Source organism: Hemiscyllium ocellatum, chromosome 7, assembly GCF_020745735.1.
Source record: "Hemiscyllium ocellatum isolate sHemOce1 chromosome 7, sHemOce1.pat.X.cur, whole genome shotgun sequence".
NCBI lineage: Eukaryota > Metazoa > Chordata > Chondrichthyes > Orectolobiformes > Hemiscylliidae > Hemiscyllium > Hemiscyllium ocellatum.
Genome location: NC_083407.1, coordinates 70,289,079 through 70,306,574, shown reverse-complemented (window position 1 = coordinate 70,306,574; position 17,496 = coordinate 70,289,079). Strand labels below are relative to the sequence as shown.

General features: G+C 40.9%; 1 protein-coding gene across 1 annotated transcript in view; it reads right to left on the bottom strand.

Annotated features, from left to right (window-relative positions):
* osbpl6 (oxysterol binding protein-like 6) overlaps positions 1-17,496 on the bottom strand; it is a 106,020-nt gene that overhangs the window by 51,707 nt on the left and 36,817 nt on the right. The window contains exons 6-9 of the mRNA XM_060827955.1: positions 4,478-4,610; positions 3,953-4,056; positions 2,858-2,950; positions 171-339 (exon numbers count right to left, since the gene is read on the bottom strand). Of these exons, the coding sequence (XP_060683938.1) occupies positions 171-339; positions 2,858-2,950; positions 3,953-4,056; positions 4,478-4,610 (499 nt within the window). The remainder of the gene's footprint in view (positions 1-170; positions 340-2,857; positions 2,951-3,952; positions 4,057-4,477; positions 4,611-17,496) is intronic.

The following is a 17,496-nucleotide window of genomic DNA, read 5'->3' as shown; positions in this document are numbered from 1 at the left end:
TTAATGCAAATGTGATGGAATAATCCATCACTGTTCGATTATTTTTAATTTATTTCATTTGTCATACACATGATGAATTGTCAGATCTCAGTTATATATGTGTTAATAGCTAAATGACTCCATGAAGAATTACAAATTTACTTATAAACCATTTCTAAGAATACAAGTACCTTTTTGTGCAATTTGACAAAACTCTTCTTGAAGTTTAGTATAATCTGCAGTAGAATCAGGGGAGTCCACAAGTGGACTTGGCTGTACTGGATAGTCTCCGATGTCAGCAGAGAGATTGGGATTTGAAGAGTGCAAACGAAGTGGAGACATAGGGACGCTCGAAGGAACCTGCAAGTGTGAACAAATTAGCTTTGTAATGCTTTCGTAACATCGTTTATCCTGGAAGGTCAAAGCAATTATAAACAAAACCATATCCACAATCTCAAGGTATAATCATGGTGATTTAGAAAAGTATATAGGTGTTGATTTATAGCCCAGAACAGAAGTGGTTTAATCATTCATAACATGAGCCAAATTCATCACAATTAGCAATTGAGCCCTTTACAATAAAAGTGTTTGAGTCTTACAGAATTATGATTACATGGTACTTCCAATGTTTTTTGTACATGGTGGAATTTTGAACATCTTTATTTATCTTACACTCAGTTTCTCTGTCTCCACATATGTATTTCACTAATCATACATGCTGCCACACATGCTATGTTTTGCCAACATGTGACCTTATCTGCACTAAATGGAATATGAGAAGTCTGCAGGATAACAACTGACCCAGCTAATTTAACCAAATAGTCCTCATGAGCAACACTACTTTCAGAATGGATGATAACTACTGCTATCAGACCAGGTAACCATAATTAGATCGGCATTATATGTGCAGTTATGACACTATGTACAGATTTCAGTAGTGCAGATGTCAGACAGACAAATCCTACCCAATGTAATTAGTAACACGAATACAGCCAAATTGTTTAGCTCTTTTCACAGATACAGCCTAATTTGCAGTTTATAAAAGTTCAGATTTCCAAGCGTGCACCTATACTTGGGCAGGACTGGAGGACAATTGTCAGATCTCTTGGTCAATTCTATAGACCACCTTTTCTTAAAGGCAGCCCTTGAAAATTTTCTCAAGCAGACTAAATCTTTTATAGCCATGGTGTGTAGGGAGCCAGAGAAGCCTCAAAGGCTGAAGGTAAATTTTTGAAACCTTTGCTCCGGAACAACAGTGCATGATAGGGCAGAAAATGAATCAATTCAATGAGCAATCGTTAAAAGAAAAACTATTTCTGGTGGAATCTTACATTCTAACAGGATCCTCTCTTAACCTTTCCCCACACCCAATACTAAAAGGATGGCTCATACATGTTTGGGTTCTCCTCAGCGGCTGCTAAAAGACAATCAATCAGAATTCGTGTTTATTAAACTGAATTTTTGATGGACTGGAACTCTGGCGCCAGCTTTTTTTTTTAAAAGGAAAATCTGGGGCAGGACTTAGAGGATAACTGTTGGGCCCACTTAGTCTCTTGGTGAATTTGAAGGACAGGTACTGTTGCTGCTGAGGTGCTGCTCAGTTGGCCATAGAATAAATGGTTAGCGAGAGTCCTCCTGCCAGAGTCTGCAGGGGAGGGGGTGGGCCTTCCCTTAAAACAGAAGGCTGACCCTCCACCTGGTAAAACACCAGCAGTGCAAGGAAAAAGCCTTTAATTCATCACTTAAGGGATACAATTGTCTTCTGGACAAGAGAGCTGTCCATGTCCACTGGCAGAATATATTGGCAGAATATTTCAACATCCCTTTGGTTTCTCTCACAATGTTTATTGCTCTCCCCACTCCCACCCTTCATATCCAGTAAAATGTAGTCGATACATAGTACATCTCAAGCTTGCAGAATACCCTTAAGCACTTACTGGCTAATTAACCAAGAAGAAACCCACTGTTATCACAAGGACATAAGAGATAAATAATAGTGTAATATGTTCAACTTAAAATACTTATTCAAACATTTTACTCTGGGTGACAGATAGAGTCATAGTCATGCAGCACAGAAACAGACCCTTTTGGTCCAACCAGTCCATGCAGAAATTAATCCCAAACTAAACTAGCCCCACCTGCCCGATCCTGGTCCATATCCCTCCAAATCTTTCCTATTCATATATCTAAATGTCTACCTAAATCCCTATCCAAATGTCTTTTAAACATTGTAATTGTATCTGCATCCACTACTTCCTGAGGAAGTTCACTCCACACTCAAACCACCTGGTTTAAAAAAAGTCACCTCGTCTTTTTTTTAAATCTCTCTCCTCTCACTTTAAAAATATGCCCCCTAGTCTTGAAATCCTCTATTCCAGGGAAAAGACAGCTACCATTAACTCCATCTACACCTCTGATTATTTTACAAATCTCTTTAAAGTCGCCTCTCAACCTCCTACGCTCCAGTGAAGGAAGTCCCAACCTATCCAGCCTTTCTTTATAACTCAAACCCAGCAACATCCTGGTAAATCTCTTCTGAACCCTCTCCAGCTTGATAATATCCTTCCTATAACGGGGCAACCAGAACTGGAATACTGTACAACCTCAACATGAATTCCCAACTCCTATACTCAAAGGACTGACCAATCAAGGAGAGCGTGCCAAACACCTTTTTAATCATCTTGTCTACAAGTGACACAAACTTCAATGTTGGGATATAGGCAATTTCAAGAACTGTGGAATTGCTATTTCGATTGCAATATACAAAGTTATCTTACCACTACTGAAACATTATGGCAGCTTATGCAGCAGAACAAAAGGCATGATTGTAACCCGTCTCAAATAATAAGCAACAACATCATAAAGGTTAAGAGAGTACCTGAAGCTGCATTTTTCCATCTTTGCTGACACTTTTTGTTCTCCATCTTCTGGTGACACGCTTGTCTTTCTTTGTAATATCTATACAGTTAGCCTACATTACAAAAACAGTTAAAATCAAAGACAAACATGCTGTTAAATTTACAAACTAGTGCACAATAGAGACCAGGACAATTTAAAAACTACAATTTAGAAAAAAAAAATCTAGACTTAGTTTGGCACGATTTACCAGAACCACATGAAAACAAATTAATTCTCAAGTATCTATCAGTTTATTTTAGTAACCACCTTAATTATTTCATAATAAGCTCATAACAATGATGTCACAAGCTGTTTATGCCCTTCACATAAATGTAAGATGACGTCAATTTCTGAAATGACAACTGCAATTTACAAAAAAAAATTGAATTTCCCCTTCCCTAAGCAAGAAAGCTCAAATGAAATATACCAGGAAATGACTCAAATGCTATAATCTAACTTCAGCATGCTGCCAAGTGTTGATCTGTTCAGGTTTTGCCTTTCTGCTTTATGACGCTATCTCAATTTTCCATTTAATTGGTATCATTTACTCTAAAATTACTATTCTAAGTTTAGGTCCTTTGTTGCAAAGCTGACCAATTTGTCCGCACTAACTAGCTTACTGAAAACAACCTTGCACTCTACATTTTATGTAATTAGGTAGAAGCAACAAAATGTTTGCTATCTTTTTAACCTCTTAGAATTGGGCAAATTGCTGAATTGTATCTGGCATGAGAAAGATCGATTTGGATTTATTTGTTTATAGTTCCCCAAATTGATGTCTATTAAATCTATGTTGAGCCTAGAAAATGTAAAGGTTATTTTACCAATACATAAAATAGTCATGATTCAAACAGCACTTCTAAAAAGCAATTAAAAACTCAATGTTGAACTATTCCTGAGTTCCTGAACAGGTTGCATACTAAGGTAGTTGGCTGTGGTGTCATAAGTGATCTCTTTTGCAGATGATCTCTCTCTCTCTTTATAGATTTACAATGTGAAGGGGATGAAATGGTACTTAATGACAATGGGAACAAGTGGGTCCAGCAACATCATAAGGCAAAGGCAGCATCTATACCTGCATATCAGTGAAATTAGGCGCAGACTGTGTCCTCTGTAGGATTTCCAGATTTTGTAGTAGTTTACTGAGTTCAACTAAGCTTGATTGGCAATTTGCGAGATCTGCAGAAATCATAAAAAATGTGAATAACCTTGATGGTTTCATCTTTAGATCCAAGAACATGGATAGAAAGGGGGTGGCATTGTGGTAACAATAGTGAATGAATAATTCAGGAGTCCAGATTAATGCTCTGGGGAGGTAGGTTCAAATTCCATCACAGTAGCTGGTGAAATTTAAATTTAAATTAATAAAATGATCTGGAACTGATTGTCGATCATTGCAAAAAGCCAACTAGTTCACCAACATTCTTTAGGGAAGGAAATCTGCCATGGTTACCTGGTCTGGCTTACATGTGACTCCACAAATACAATATGATTGACTATTAATGGACCAGGCAGTGACATTCAATGATGGGCAACAAGTGACACCCAAACCCCAAAAAATAAGAAAAATATAATTACTGAACAAATTTTGACAAAATACCTTTAGCACACTTGCTCATTTCCTCAGATTCCAACAACCATGCTGCAACTTTGGTTTGGCTGCTGCTGTAGGAAGCAGGTAGACTTGTACTGCATGGAATGGAGGGCAGCCATGTGAAATTGTTCTGCTGAGGCTAAGTGCATAGAGAGAGAGAGAGAGAGAGAGAGAGAATGCATGAAACACAAAATTAATGTAACTTTTTGTCGATAAAGTAGTAAAGAGAGAAAAACCTCAAAATCCTGGAGCCAAAAGCATCTTTGGCCGATCTGGTATTTGCTGAAATTCCTTCATATTCATTTCATGATCATTGGTGCTCTCAAATTTGAGAACACTATATTTTTTAAACTAGTACTGTTCAAATCACTTTTCTTAAATTTAGCTTTTTTTGTCTTCCGTAGTTCCATTCCCAACTTTCATAAAAAAGGGAAAACTTATAATCGGATGTCTTGTTTAATGATCCATGCAATGGCTCTCCTCAGATGTCAGCTGGAAAAATGATGTACTTCACGCAACAGATCTTAGTGGGCAGGTTTGATGTGATGTTCTCCTTGACCTGGGACTCACGGCCACAATCTGAGATTTGGTGATCCCTCACCTTCCACTATGGAGCTGGTAGCCACACCACCCAAGCCCAGTGTTGATTTGGTCACATGCTCAGTCTTCAAGGAACGACAATCCAGGGACCTCAGTTGCTGGGTCAGTGATGAGGTGCTGGCTCTTTATGGTTCCATCCAACCAGTGAGTTGATATCAGCTGCATGAAATGTAATTGGTGCAACGCAAGTTGCTTTTGCAGCTGATATGTGTAGTCTTAGTGGAAAGAAACATCAGAGAGAAGTATGGATGGGTCACCTGAGATTTTCCTACCATCCTAGAGGAAATGTTCCTCAATTGAAACACCAACGAAAGTCTTCCCCAGTTCTGGAAGTTGCAACCCCATACCATTTGTGTGAATCCTGTATGCTTCCTCTTGTATTGATGGCCATAGCCTCTGTTTGTCTCTTATAATTTCATATCTCATTATTTGTACTATTCACTGGCCCTTAAGCAATTTTTTTTTACTAATTTCTTACTGTATTGGTTAGTTTTTTTTCCTTATTACTGATCTTTGTTTTATTTACATTCAATGCCCATTGCTTGTAAATTCATAAGTTTTAAATAAATGAAAATGATGTCTCTGTTGAAAGTAAGAGGTCATTGAGTTATAATCAGGCTATTTTCAGTCATTAACTCACCCAACTACATGAAATAGCATTTAGATAGAAAATCACAAAGTCTTTCACTTAAACAATTTCCTATTGATATTATATTTGTTGATATGAGAGGCACAATAATATACAATTAACATAACCTCATACTACAAAAATATTTAAAACGGCACAACAATCACAAAATATTGTAAGATATCTACAAACACTCTAGGGACTTAATACTGTTGGTTATATTGGAACACTGCATTGTATTGACCACCATTATTGTCAGCTGTGAGAAACAACAACGGGGGAAAGAAGTTTAAGGCCCAATTTCAATCTGCATTAACATATCACTTCAGCATAAACATGATAAACACAACATAGGAAACATGCTGTTGTTTATATGTCCACAATTAGACAAAACAGCTCACAGATTAGCGTTATATATTAATCAAACACTGTAGTGATTCATCCATCACTCCAGACATATTGAGGAGATGTATGTGTCTGCTGACAATGAACCTGAACAGGTTGCATACTAAGGTAGTTGGCTGTGGTGTCATAAATGATCTCTTTTGCAGATGATCTCTCTCTCTTTGTAAATTTACAATGTGAAGGGTTTGAAAATGGTACTTAATGTCAATGGGAACAAGTGGGTCCAGCGACATCATAAGGCAAGGGCAGCACCTACCCTCTGCACATGTGCAAATGCAGTCTGGTGGATGTCACATGTTGCAGGACATAACTAGAGTTGCATATGCACAAATGCAAGTCTTCCACTTCATTGTCAGGAGTCACTCTGAAAGGGGAAATGTTGAGAATAATCTTTATTTCAATTGATATATATTTAAAGTGACTAGATCCTTCACTTGTTCTTGGATACTATTATTCAATTAGGATCAATGACAAATCATGACTCAGCTCTACCTAAATCTAATTAATAAGGCCCTAAATCTTACGAATAAAAACCGAAAGAACTGCAGATGGTTGAAAATCAGAAACAAAAACAGAAATTACTAGAAAGACTCAACAAAGATTAGTGGTGCTGGAAGGACACAGCAGTTCAGGCAGCATCCAAGGAGCAGCACCACTAATCCAGAATCTGGTTTCCAGCATTTGCAGTCATTGCTGTGATCGGTGTAGGTACAAACAATGTTCACACCCTTCCCAGCCCCATCTCATGAATGCTCTGCTCCCCAATCCAGCTAAGCTCCACAATCCCAGACACTGTCCAACTCTGAAACTGCCTCTCCCAGCTCACCTTCTGTGATCCCTCCCTCCTGTCCAGATGATGATAGGAAAGACAGCATTGTCAGGGAATGGGAAGAGTAGAATAGGTTTGTACGATGTGGTGGCTGTGGGATTGAATATTGTTGGGCACGTGAGGGAGGAGACATTGAGCAGTATCGGGGTTGACAGCTCCATTTAACAAACTGAGGGGAGATCTGAAGGGGCACATCTTCAGTTCATCATGAGAATAGGGGTTGGACTGGAGTTACATCTGACAATTGGCCTCCCAGCTTTGACAATGTAGCCAGCATCCAAGGTGCAAAAACAGCACTGTTAAATGGGAAGTGGGTACATTAAAATTGTAGTCAGCATTGGTCACACCCTCTTCGATGACAAGCAGAAGATCAAGGCTATTGTTAATATGATGTGAGAGCCTTCCAAACAATTCACTGCCTAATAAATAGTGAACTAAGCGTTTTAATAAGAACAACTTTCACTGAATGTCTAACGTTTTAATAAGCAGTTTGTCCAGGTGGCAATAATGTAGCGCATATATCCAGTTAATTACTCCTTGCTGGAGTACTTGCAATTCATCTGTTTCACATGCTAATAAAAAGGTGGAATATCTATCTGACTTTAATGTTTATAATAAGTCACTTAGGGTCTGGAAGGATTTGTTAAGTTTGAGAGAGATACTAGAGTGTTCAAAAAAGGAAGCAAATACAATAAAGGCACTCACTGGAAGTCTTTCTTCATGTGGAAAGAGTTGGGATACTGAAGTAATTTAACTCAGAACTTAAACCAAATACATTAAAGATGGCGGGTGAGATGATGTGCTGCAGCTGTAAACATCCAAGATGATCCACAAGGAATATACTTGAAGCAAATATTTACAGCTCCAGTAACTTTGGATCCAGTTTGAGGAGCTAGTGTGTGAGCTGCAGGCTCAAATCAGGCAAAGGGCAAGTTACCCGGACACTTTGCTCCAGGAGGGAGAGAGACCCCCTGCCCCGGCTGATGAGGTCATTGCCCTGTGATCGAAAATATGAATAATGTGATTGCAGGCAAAGCAACTGGGGACACAAAGGGCAGCCCTTGAGGAACCTCCGTCCCTGCCACTGTACAAATTACAAGGACCTTGTAAGCTGTATGGACGAGAGGAGGTACTGTAGGGAGGAACTGACTGCAGCACTGTAGAACAAATTTGTGGTAGAATTTAACGTTCAGATCAAGTGAGAGAAACCTGGGTTGGAAGTAACCCTGCTGAATTTAAATAAGGGTAATTACATAGGGAGCTGAAAATGTGTTGCTGGAAAAGCGTAGCAGGTCAGGCAGCATCGATGTTTCAGGCATGAGCCCTTCTTCAGGAATTCCTGAAGAAGGGCTCATGCCTGAAACGTCGATTCTCCTGCTCCTTGGATGCTGCCTGACCTGCTGCGCTTTTCCAGCAACACATTTTCAGCTCTGATCTCCAGTATCTGCAATCCTCACTTTCTCCTAATTACATAGGGATGCAGACAGAGTTGGCTGGAATGGACAGGGAAAGGAGTTTAGTGCAAATGGCTGTTAAGGAACAATGGCAGATGTTTAAGTAAGCAGTTTATGACATTGGAAGATGGATTCACAGACGGGGATAAGTGAAGACAGGGTGTGTAGGTGAGAGCAAATAGGTACTGATGGAGGCAGAGAGAGACAACAGTTTGACAGACAACGGGATAGATTATAGCTTGCCAGGGAGAAAGGAAAGCTGATGGGGATCATAAGGAAGTGAAAATGGGTTAACCAAGCTGAAAGCAGCCCATGTCACCTCAGGCCTGTGTATGGGACTGGATAAAGGACATGGAAGACAATGTTCTGGTTCTCACTCGGTATCGAGTCCTGAAGGTTGCAGGGTTCCCAAGGAGAAAATAAGATGCTATTCTTCCAACTTATACTGAACCTTGCTAGAGCACTGCAACAGGCCAGAGACTGAAAACAAAATAAAATAGCGAGGTCTTGCTAAACTATAAAAGGCACTATGTAAATCAGACCCAGAACACTGAATTATTTTGGTCCTCTTATTTAAGGACCAATACACTGGCAGTGATGTTGAAAGTTCACTAGGTATAACCCTGTTATGCAGGGATTTATTATGAGGAGAGTTGAGCTTATAGTCATTAGTGTTTAGAAGGACTATAGCAAACTCAACTGAAACATAGAAGAGTATGATGAGGCTTGACAGGGTAGATGGAGAGAGATGGTTTTCCCTGTGGGAGAGTGTAGGACCAAAGGGCATCTATCAGAGTAAAGAATCAATGAGGAGGAGGAGAAATTGTTTGTCTCAGAGTTGGCAATCTGAAGATTCCCTTACTCAGAGCTGGAGAGGCCTTGTTATTAATTATAATCAGATAGATTTTTAATCAACAAGGAAATCAAGGGTAATAGAGAGAAGGCAGGAAAATGGAGTAGAAGATTATAATCTCACTGAACAATACAGCAGACTTAATGGACAAAATGACCTCGTTTTGCTCCAACATCTTATAATTATGGTCTTCCTTAATACACTGCCCAATTGTGTGCTGGAGGAAGGTTCAATCGAGGCAACTGAGCGAACTGAATTATTACCGAGAGAAGAAGCTTATACGGAGAGGATATACGGAGAGGAGGCAGGGGAATGGCACCGTGTGGATTGCTTATTTGGAAAGTTCGTGTAAACACAACTGGCTGAATGATCTTTCTTAATTCATGATTCAACAACTAAATTCTGTCAATGGCTTTCCAAAATGCATCATTTTAATGCTGACTTAACTTGTTTTGTGGGTTTGTGGTAGACGTTGGGGAGATTTGTTTAAAAGTGCTATTACAGGAAGTACAAAGTTAAATCATATTACTGGAATGAGGTTATTCTTGAAATATAATCTATCAACATGCTTCAATACTACAAAGTGAACTCCCTGGTCTTCTATGCTGTAGTTTGGCCTTCAGTATTTCAAAGTCCTCTAGAATAGTCATTCCACTATCAGTCTTCGCTGGGGTTGAACTGAGAAGCTGGAAGGCTGGAAAAAAAAAGGCACTGACGTTGAGGCATTCCCTCTACTATGCCATTTTGGTGGGAAAGATGACACATGAGCTTCAGCTGCCAGCTAGGAATTCAGTTGAGTCATAGCCACATAAAAAATTGCCACAGTCTTACCAGACCATGGGATACTCTCTCCTCAGTGAGACAACTAGTGGTGGTTTAACATAAGGGTCCCCGCAACTCAAGTGACGGGAGAGGTTGAGAAGGACAGTCCTTCATGGTAATCTCAGCCGGTGTGGGAATTGAATGCACACTGTTGGCATCACTGTACATTAGCCATCCAGCCAACTGAGCTCTGTAACCCTCATCCCACCTTCCCAGCAAGAGGTGGCTCTGCCACCTTGCAGGGAAAGCGTTGGGAAAGCTCTGGTGGTCTCCACTGGATGCATCCCTTTTTTTTGGACACTCTTTAGGAGATCCCAAGTGGGAATGGCCAACTGATAGCAATGCAACTTCTTAGCAGCCTCATTTGGCCCATCAACAAACCTACACAAACACACACACAGCCATTTAATTGGCTCCTATTGGCAAAATTCAATTCCCTGGGTCAGTCCCTGGCTTTGTTCCTGAGATATGGCGTTCAGTAATTCAGCATATTTCCAACAGAACTCTGGAAACACAATTAAACTCAAATTCAGATAATGTGCTTTACTGATTATTTGTGAACGACAAATGTGAATTTCACAATTACATATTGTGTTTGATAATTCACTTTGCTTCCACTTGGCAAACACAGTTATGCTGGTGTAAATCAATATGAAATAACAAAGCATTACTTCACATGCAAGTGTATTTATTGTTGCTGTCTACATAAAGGTGCCAAAAGCAAATGGAATAAATATCTGACATTCAATATTAAAGATTATAATAACCTATCATTAAATCAGTTGCAATAGAGTTCTCTACTTTGCAGCACACCTTTTCAATGAGTAACAGATCAGACATTCACATATTTCATCCACAGCCTTTTCTGTGTTGGTTGATTGCAGCAAAATGGTTGTGGGTCAGACTCAGCATACAAATAATCTGTCATACTCAATGGACATGACTCATGCATTAATATTTAGACCAGATTTGAAAGGGCAAGTGACATTTCTGGAACAGTACAACAATATGGAAAGGGCGGAAAGAATCCTAAATAATTCACAGGTCAGCAGGTCTGATAATTATAAAGATCTAAATAAAGAAATTTAATACATACTTGCTGTATCATCTTATCTTAGCAGGCTCTTTTCCACCCATGTTGACTTGGAGAAGTTCCAGAAATAAATATATTTAGTCTTTTGTGGCTCTGATTAATTCATTTTCTACTGTATCTATATGTACCCAAGGTAAAACAAGACCATCCCCTGGCTGTGCAGCTGCAACCAAATCATCATTATCTCCAGACATTATCCTGTCTGATGTTCCACACAAAAATATTTGTCTTCAGAAAGTAATTGGCCTATAAACCAAGGTGCTAGACATGACTCCTCATAACAAATTACAAATTTCATTAAGCTCGATAAAAATAATTTAGCCAATTTCAAAACGTATCCAACAAAAATTAATTTTGCTCATTAAACTCTAAGCATAGAGCATATTCTGATATCTAAATACAAGTCCTGACTGCAAAAATATTTTATTCTTCAAAAGGCCTTTTAAATCATTTATAGACAAGCAGGAGGCTGGAAGAGCACAGCAAGCCAGGCAGCATCAGGAGGTGGAGAAGTCAATGTTTCGGGCATAACCCTTCTTTAGGGCTGGGGTGGAGGTAAAGGTGGGGGAGGGAAGGATAGGTGAACATTGATAGATGGTTTGGCCTGGTTGATTGATGAGAGGAATGGAAGTGGGGGGGTGGAGGTGGCTGGAAGAGAGTTGGGGGATGGGAAGGGAGGATATTTGAAATTGGAGAACTCAATGTTGAGTCCTCTGGGCTCCACTTTATGGTTTGATTCATTGTGGCAATGGAGGCAGCCAAGAATGGTCATGTCAGAAAGGGAGAAGGATTGGGAATGCAAATTAAAATGGGCTGTGACGAAAGGCCAGGTCAGCTCCTGCAGGCCCAGCGGAGATGCCTGGTGAAATGTGCCGAGTTTACTTCTGGAATCCCCAATGTAGAGAAGACCACATTGGAAACACCAGATACAGTAAACTAGGTTGGAGGAGAGGCAGGTGAATCTCTGTCTCACCTGGAAGGACTGTTTGGGGCCCTGGATGGGGGGTGGGGGGGGCGCTGCCAGGTTTTTCTTCTGGTTGCAGGGAAAGTACCTGGGGGTGAGGGGGGGAATGTGGTGCACGAACCAAGGATTGGTGAGGGGAACGATCCTTGCAGAAGGTGGACAGGGATGGAGAGGGGAAGATGTTCTTGGTGGTGGGATCTAGCTAGAGTTGGCAGAAGTGTTTCAGAATGATGCTTTGGATGCAGAGACTGGTGGGGTGGTAGGTGAGGACAAGGGGACTCTGTCTTTATTGCATTAGTGCGGGGTTAGAGCAGTGGAACAGGGAATGGATGTGGTGCAGTGGAGGGTTGTCTGGATGACAGTGTGGGGGAAAAGCACATTGGTCGAAACAGGTGGACATCTGGGATGCTTGGGACTGGAATGTTTCCCTATCTGAGCAGATGCGACTGGGACGAAGGAAGTGGGAAAACGGGATGGAGCTTTTGCAGGATACTGGGTGGGAAGAGGTGTAGTTGAGATAGTTGAGAGAGTCTGAGAGTTTACAGTCAGTGGCCATCTGGAGACTGTCACCGGAGATGGAGACAGGTCAAGAAGTTGGAGGGATGTGTTCGAGGTGGACCAAGTGAATTTAAGGGTGGGGTGGAAGTTGTTGGCAAAGTCAATGAACTGCCCTGGTCACCAGCCATTTCAATCCCCCTTCCTATTCTCTTCCAGCATGACCATCCTCAGCCTCTTCCATTGCCACAGTGAATCATACTGCAAATTGGAGGAACAATACCTCATCTGCTGCCTGGGCAGCCCACAGTCTGAAGGACTCAACATGGAGTTCTCCAATTTCAAATAATCTTCCCATTATTCAACTCCCTTTCCAGCCTCTCCTCCTCCTTTCCAACTGACCCTTCCTTCCAGCTACCAACCGGATTCATTCTTCACATCGACCAACCAGGCCATAGCCTCGACCCATGTTCATCTATCACGACCTCACCACTCCTCCCCTCTACTACTCAAACAGCCCCATCCCCTTTATCTGCAGCTCCCCCTACACCCATCCCCAACCCTGTGTCTTTTTAATCATTTTGCTGACATATCTGTAAATGTTACAGATAGGCAAAGAAGGTTCCCATTTACTGATTCCAGTATCCAAAATGTGCAGACAAAATATGGAAATATGACGGTCTTGTTATTACAAGCTCAAAGGAGGATATGACTCAATAATAATTATTGCTCGGAAAGTAATGAAAGAGATGACAGTATTGATTTAGTAGATGCAACAATACTGGAGGGAGAGGATTTCTCAGATGAATTAAGGACACATTATGTGGTTGAATCTAAAGGCAAAAATGGTACAAATACAGTGTTTGGAGTAGTCAAAAGGCAACCGACCAGCAGGAAGGACATAGAGAATGAAGTTTGCAAAGACATTACAGAAAAATGCCTGTATTAAGGAGTAGCAAGAATAGACAGTTTGGCTGATCAAGCCTGATCTGACATTTGATAAGTTCATGGCTGATCTGACTGTTGCCTCAACTTTCCAGTCTAACCCATGCCCTTTGACTCCCTTGTCAGTCACAAATCTACTTAATTTAGCCTTAAAGATACTCAATGGCCTTGCCTCCATGCTCTTTAGGGAACACAATTCCAGACTCAACTCTCAAAGAAAAATAATTCTTACCTTAGTATTAAATTGAGCATCCTTGTTTCTTAAAATATCTCCTACTTCTAAACTCTCCCACAAGGGAATTAGAATTTCAACATCCAGCCTGTCAAGTCCCTCAAGACCTTATATTCTTTAATAAGATCACCTCAGTCTTTTGAACTCCATAGGTTCAGGGCTGACCACTTCTTTTAGGTAATGAACCAGGCCAGGTGTTAGACTTGGAGGTAGGTGAGCACTTCGGGGACAGTGACCACAACTTGGTGACTTTTACTTTAGTGATGGAGAGGGATAATCGTGCGCCGCAGGGCAAGAGCTATAGCTGGGGGCAGGGAAATTATGATGCAGTGAGGCATGACTTAGGATGTGTGGATTGGAAAAACAGGCTTCAAGTGAAGAACACTAATGAGATGTGGGGAGTGTTCAAGGAGCAGCTACTGCGTGTCCTCGATAGGTATGTACCAGTCAGGCATGGTGTAAAGGGCCTTGTGAGGCAGCCGTGGTTTAGTAAGGAATTGGAGTCCCTTGTGAAAGGGAAGAAGGCGGCATATGTAAAGATGAGGCGTGAAGGTTCAGTAGGGGCGATTGAGAGTTATAAGGTAGCCAGGAAGGAGCTAAAGAGGGAGCTAAGAGAAGCGAGAAGGGGACATGAAAAATCTTTAGCTGGTAGGATTAGGGAAAACCCAAAGGCTTTCTATAGGTATGTCAAGAATAAAAGGATGACTAGGGTAGGTATCGGTCCAGTCAAGGATAGTAGTGGGAAGTTGTGTGTGGAGGCGGAGGAGATTGGAGAGACATTAAATCAGTACTTTTCATCAGTATTCACTCAGGAACAGGACACTGTTGCTGATGTGAATATGGAATCACAAATAATTAGAATGGATGCCCTGGAAATATGCAGGGAAGAGGTTTTGGGAATATTGGAAAGGATGAATATAGATAAGTCTCCTGGGCCTGATGGCATTTACCCCAGGATCCTATGGGAAGCTAGGGAGGAGATAGCAGAGCCATTGGCCTGGATTTTTATGTCGTCGTTGTCAACGGGAATAGTACCAGAGGACTGGAGGATAGCGAATGTGGTCCCATTGTTCAAGAAAGGGAGTAGGGATAGCGCTAGTAACTATAGGCCAGTGAGTCTGACTTCAGTGGTGGGCAAAGTCTTAGAGAGAATGGTAAGGGATAAGATTTATGAACATCTGGGTAGGAATAACGTGATCAGGGATAGCCAGCATGGTTTTGTGAAGGGCAGGTCGTGCCTCACAAACCTTATTGAGTTCTTTGAGAAGGTGACTAAGGAAGTGGATGAGGGTAAAGCAGTAGATGTTGTGTATATGGATTTTAGTAAGGCGTTCGATAAGGTTCCCCATGGTAGGCTAATGCTAAAACTTCGGAGGTATGGCATTGAGGATACATTAGAGGTTTGGATTAGGAATTGGCTGGCTGGAAGGAGACAGAGGGTAGTAGTTGATGGATTATGTTCATCTTGGAGCGCAGTTACCAGCGGTGTACCACAAGGATCTGTTTTGGGACCATTGCTTTTTGTTATCTTTATAAATGATCTAGAGGAAGGACTTGAAAGCTGGGTAAGCAAGTTTGCGGATGACACAAAAGTCGGTGGAGTTGTGGATAGTGAGGAAGGAAGTGGTAGGTTACAGCGGGATATAGATAAGTTGCAGAGCTGGGCGGAAATGTGGCAAATGGAATTCAATGTAGCTAAGTGCGAAGTCGTTCACTTTGGTAGGAATAACAAGATGATGGATTACTGGGCTAATGGTAGGCTACTTGGTAGTGTGGATGAGCAGAGGGATCTTGGTGTCTATGTACACAGATCTCTGAAAGTTGCCACCCAGGTAAATAGTGCTGTGAGGAAGGCATATGGTGTACTGGGCTTTATTGGCAGAGGAATTGAGTTCCGGAGTCCTGAGGTCATGTTGCAGTTGTATAAGACTCTGGTGAGGCCTCATCTGGAGTATTGTGTGCAGTTTTGGTCGCCATACTATAGGAAGGATGTGGAAGCTTTAGAACGAGTGCAGAGGAGGTTTACCAGGATGTTGCCTGGAATGGTAGGAAAATCTTATGAGGAAAGGCTGAGGCACTTGGGGCTGTTCTCATTGGAGAAGAGAAGGTTTAGGGGAGATCTGATAGAAGTGTATAAGATGATTAGGGGTTTAGATAGGGTAGATACTAAGAACCTTTTACCGCTAATGGAGTCAGGTGTTACTAGGGGACATAGCTTTAAATTAAGGGGTGGTAGGTATAGGACAGATGTTAGGGGTAGATTCTTCACACAGCGGGTTGTGAGTTCATGGAATGCCCTGCCCGTATCAGTGGTGAACTCTCCTTCTTTATGGTCATTTAAGCGGGCATTGGATAGGCATTTGGAAGTTATTGGGCTAGTATAGGTTAGGTAGGATTCGGTCGGCGCAACATCGAGGGCCGAAGGGCCTGTACTGCGCTGTATCCTTCTATGTTCTATGTTCTATGTAACACTTTCATAGCTAGAAACCAGCCAAGTGAATCATCATTGCAGAATTTCTAGTCTAATTATATATTTTCTTAATTAAGGAAACCAAAACTGCACATCAGATTCCAGATATGGTCTCACAAATGCTCTGTACAATTGTAAGAGAACTTCCCTATTTTTATATTCCATTGTTTTTATAATAAAAAAGGACATTCCAATGTCCTTCCTAATCACTTGCTGTACCTTTTGTGCTTCATGTACTAAGATATCATACTCAGACTTCCACAACTTCTCTTTATTTAAATAAGATACTACTTTTCTATTCTCCCTCTCGAAATGGGAGATGCTCATATTTTCACACTATACTTCACCTCCCAAATTCCTGCTCACTCGTTAAACTACCCACTCGCCTTTTACAGACTCAACACATTTATGGCAGTAGGCAATGGATCAACAGGATGAGATATTCTTTCATCGAGCAAGAAGCCACAATCTGGACTGTGCTGCCAGAGTGCCCGGTGATGCAGAATCACTGAGGCAATCTAAAGGAAACTAGATTATTTTCAGAGAAGTAAAAGTCTGCAGAGTTACAGGGAGAAGGTTGAGGTGTGGAATTAGACGAAATGCTCCTTCAAACAGCTAGCACAGGCATAATTGACTGAACAACCATTCTGTAACTACGTACTCAAGGAGCAGACTGAAAGATTTCCACACGCATTGAAGAAAAATGTTGATTTTAAAATTAAATAGGAGAAAGTGAGGACTGCAGATGCTGGAGATCAGAGCTGAAAATGTTTTGCTGGAAAAGCGCAGCAGGTCAGGCAAGATCCAAGGAACAGGAGAATCGATGTTTCGGGCATAAGCCCTTCCTGAAGAAGGGCTCATGCCCGAAACATCGATTCACCTGCTCCTTGAATGTTGCCTGACCTGCTGCACTTTTCCAGCAAAACATTTTCAGTTTAAAATTAAATAGCCAGCGTATTTTATACATAAATATCATCATGTTAAATAACAGCTGCAATGTTTCACTGGTATGAGCCAGAGAATAGACCATCCGTCTTATGTTAGGATACTTTAAAAATAGGTATATTGTGAAATAAATTAAAGAAAGAAAACAAAGCTTTAATTTTAATCATAAGTAGAAATACAACAAAACCCAAACTGGCTTTTTTTTTACAACCATGATTAAATTTTATTTTGTCAGTGACAAACAGAAGAAAGCATTTTGTGAACACCAATCTAAAAGGAAAATGCACAAA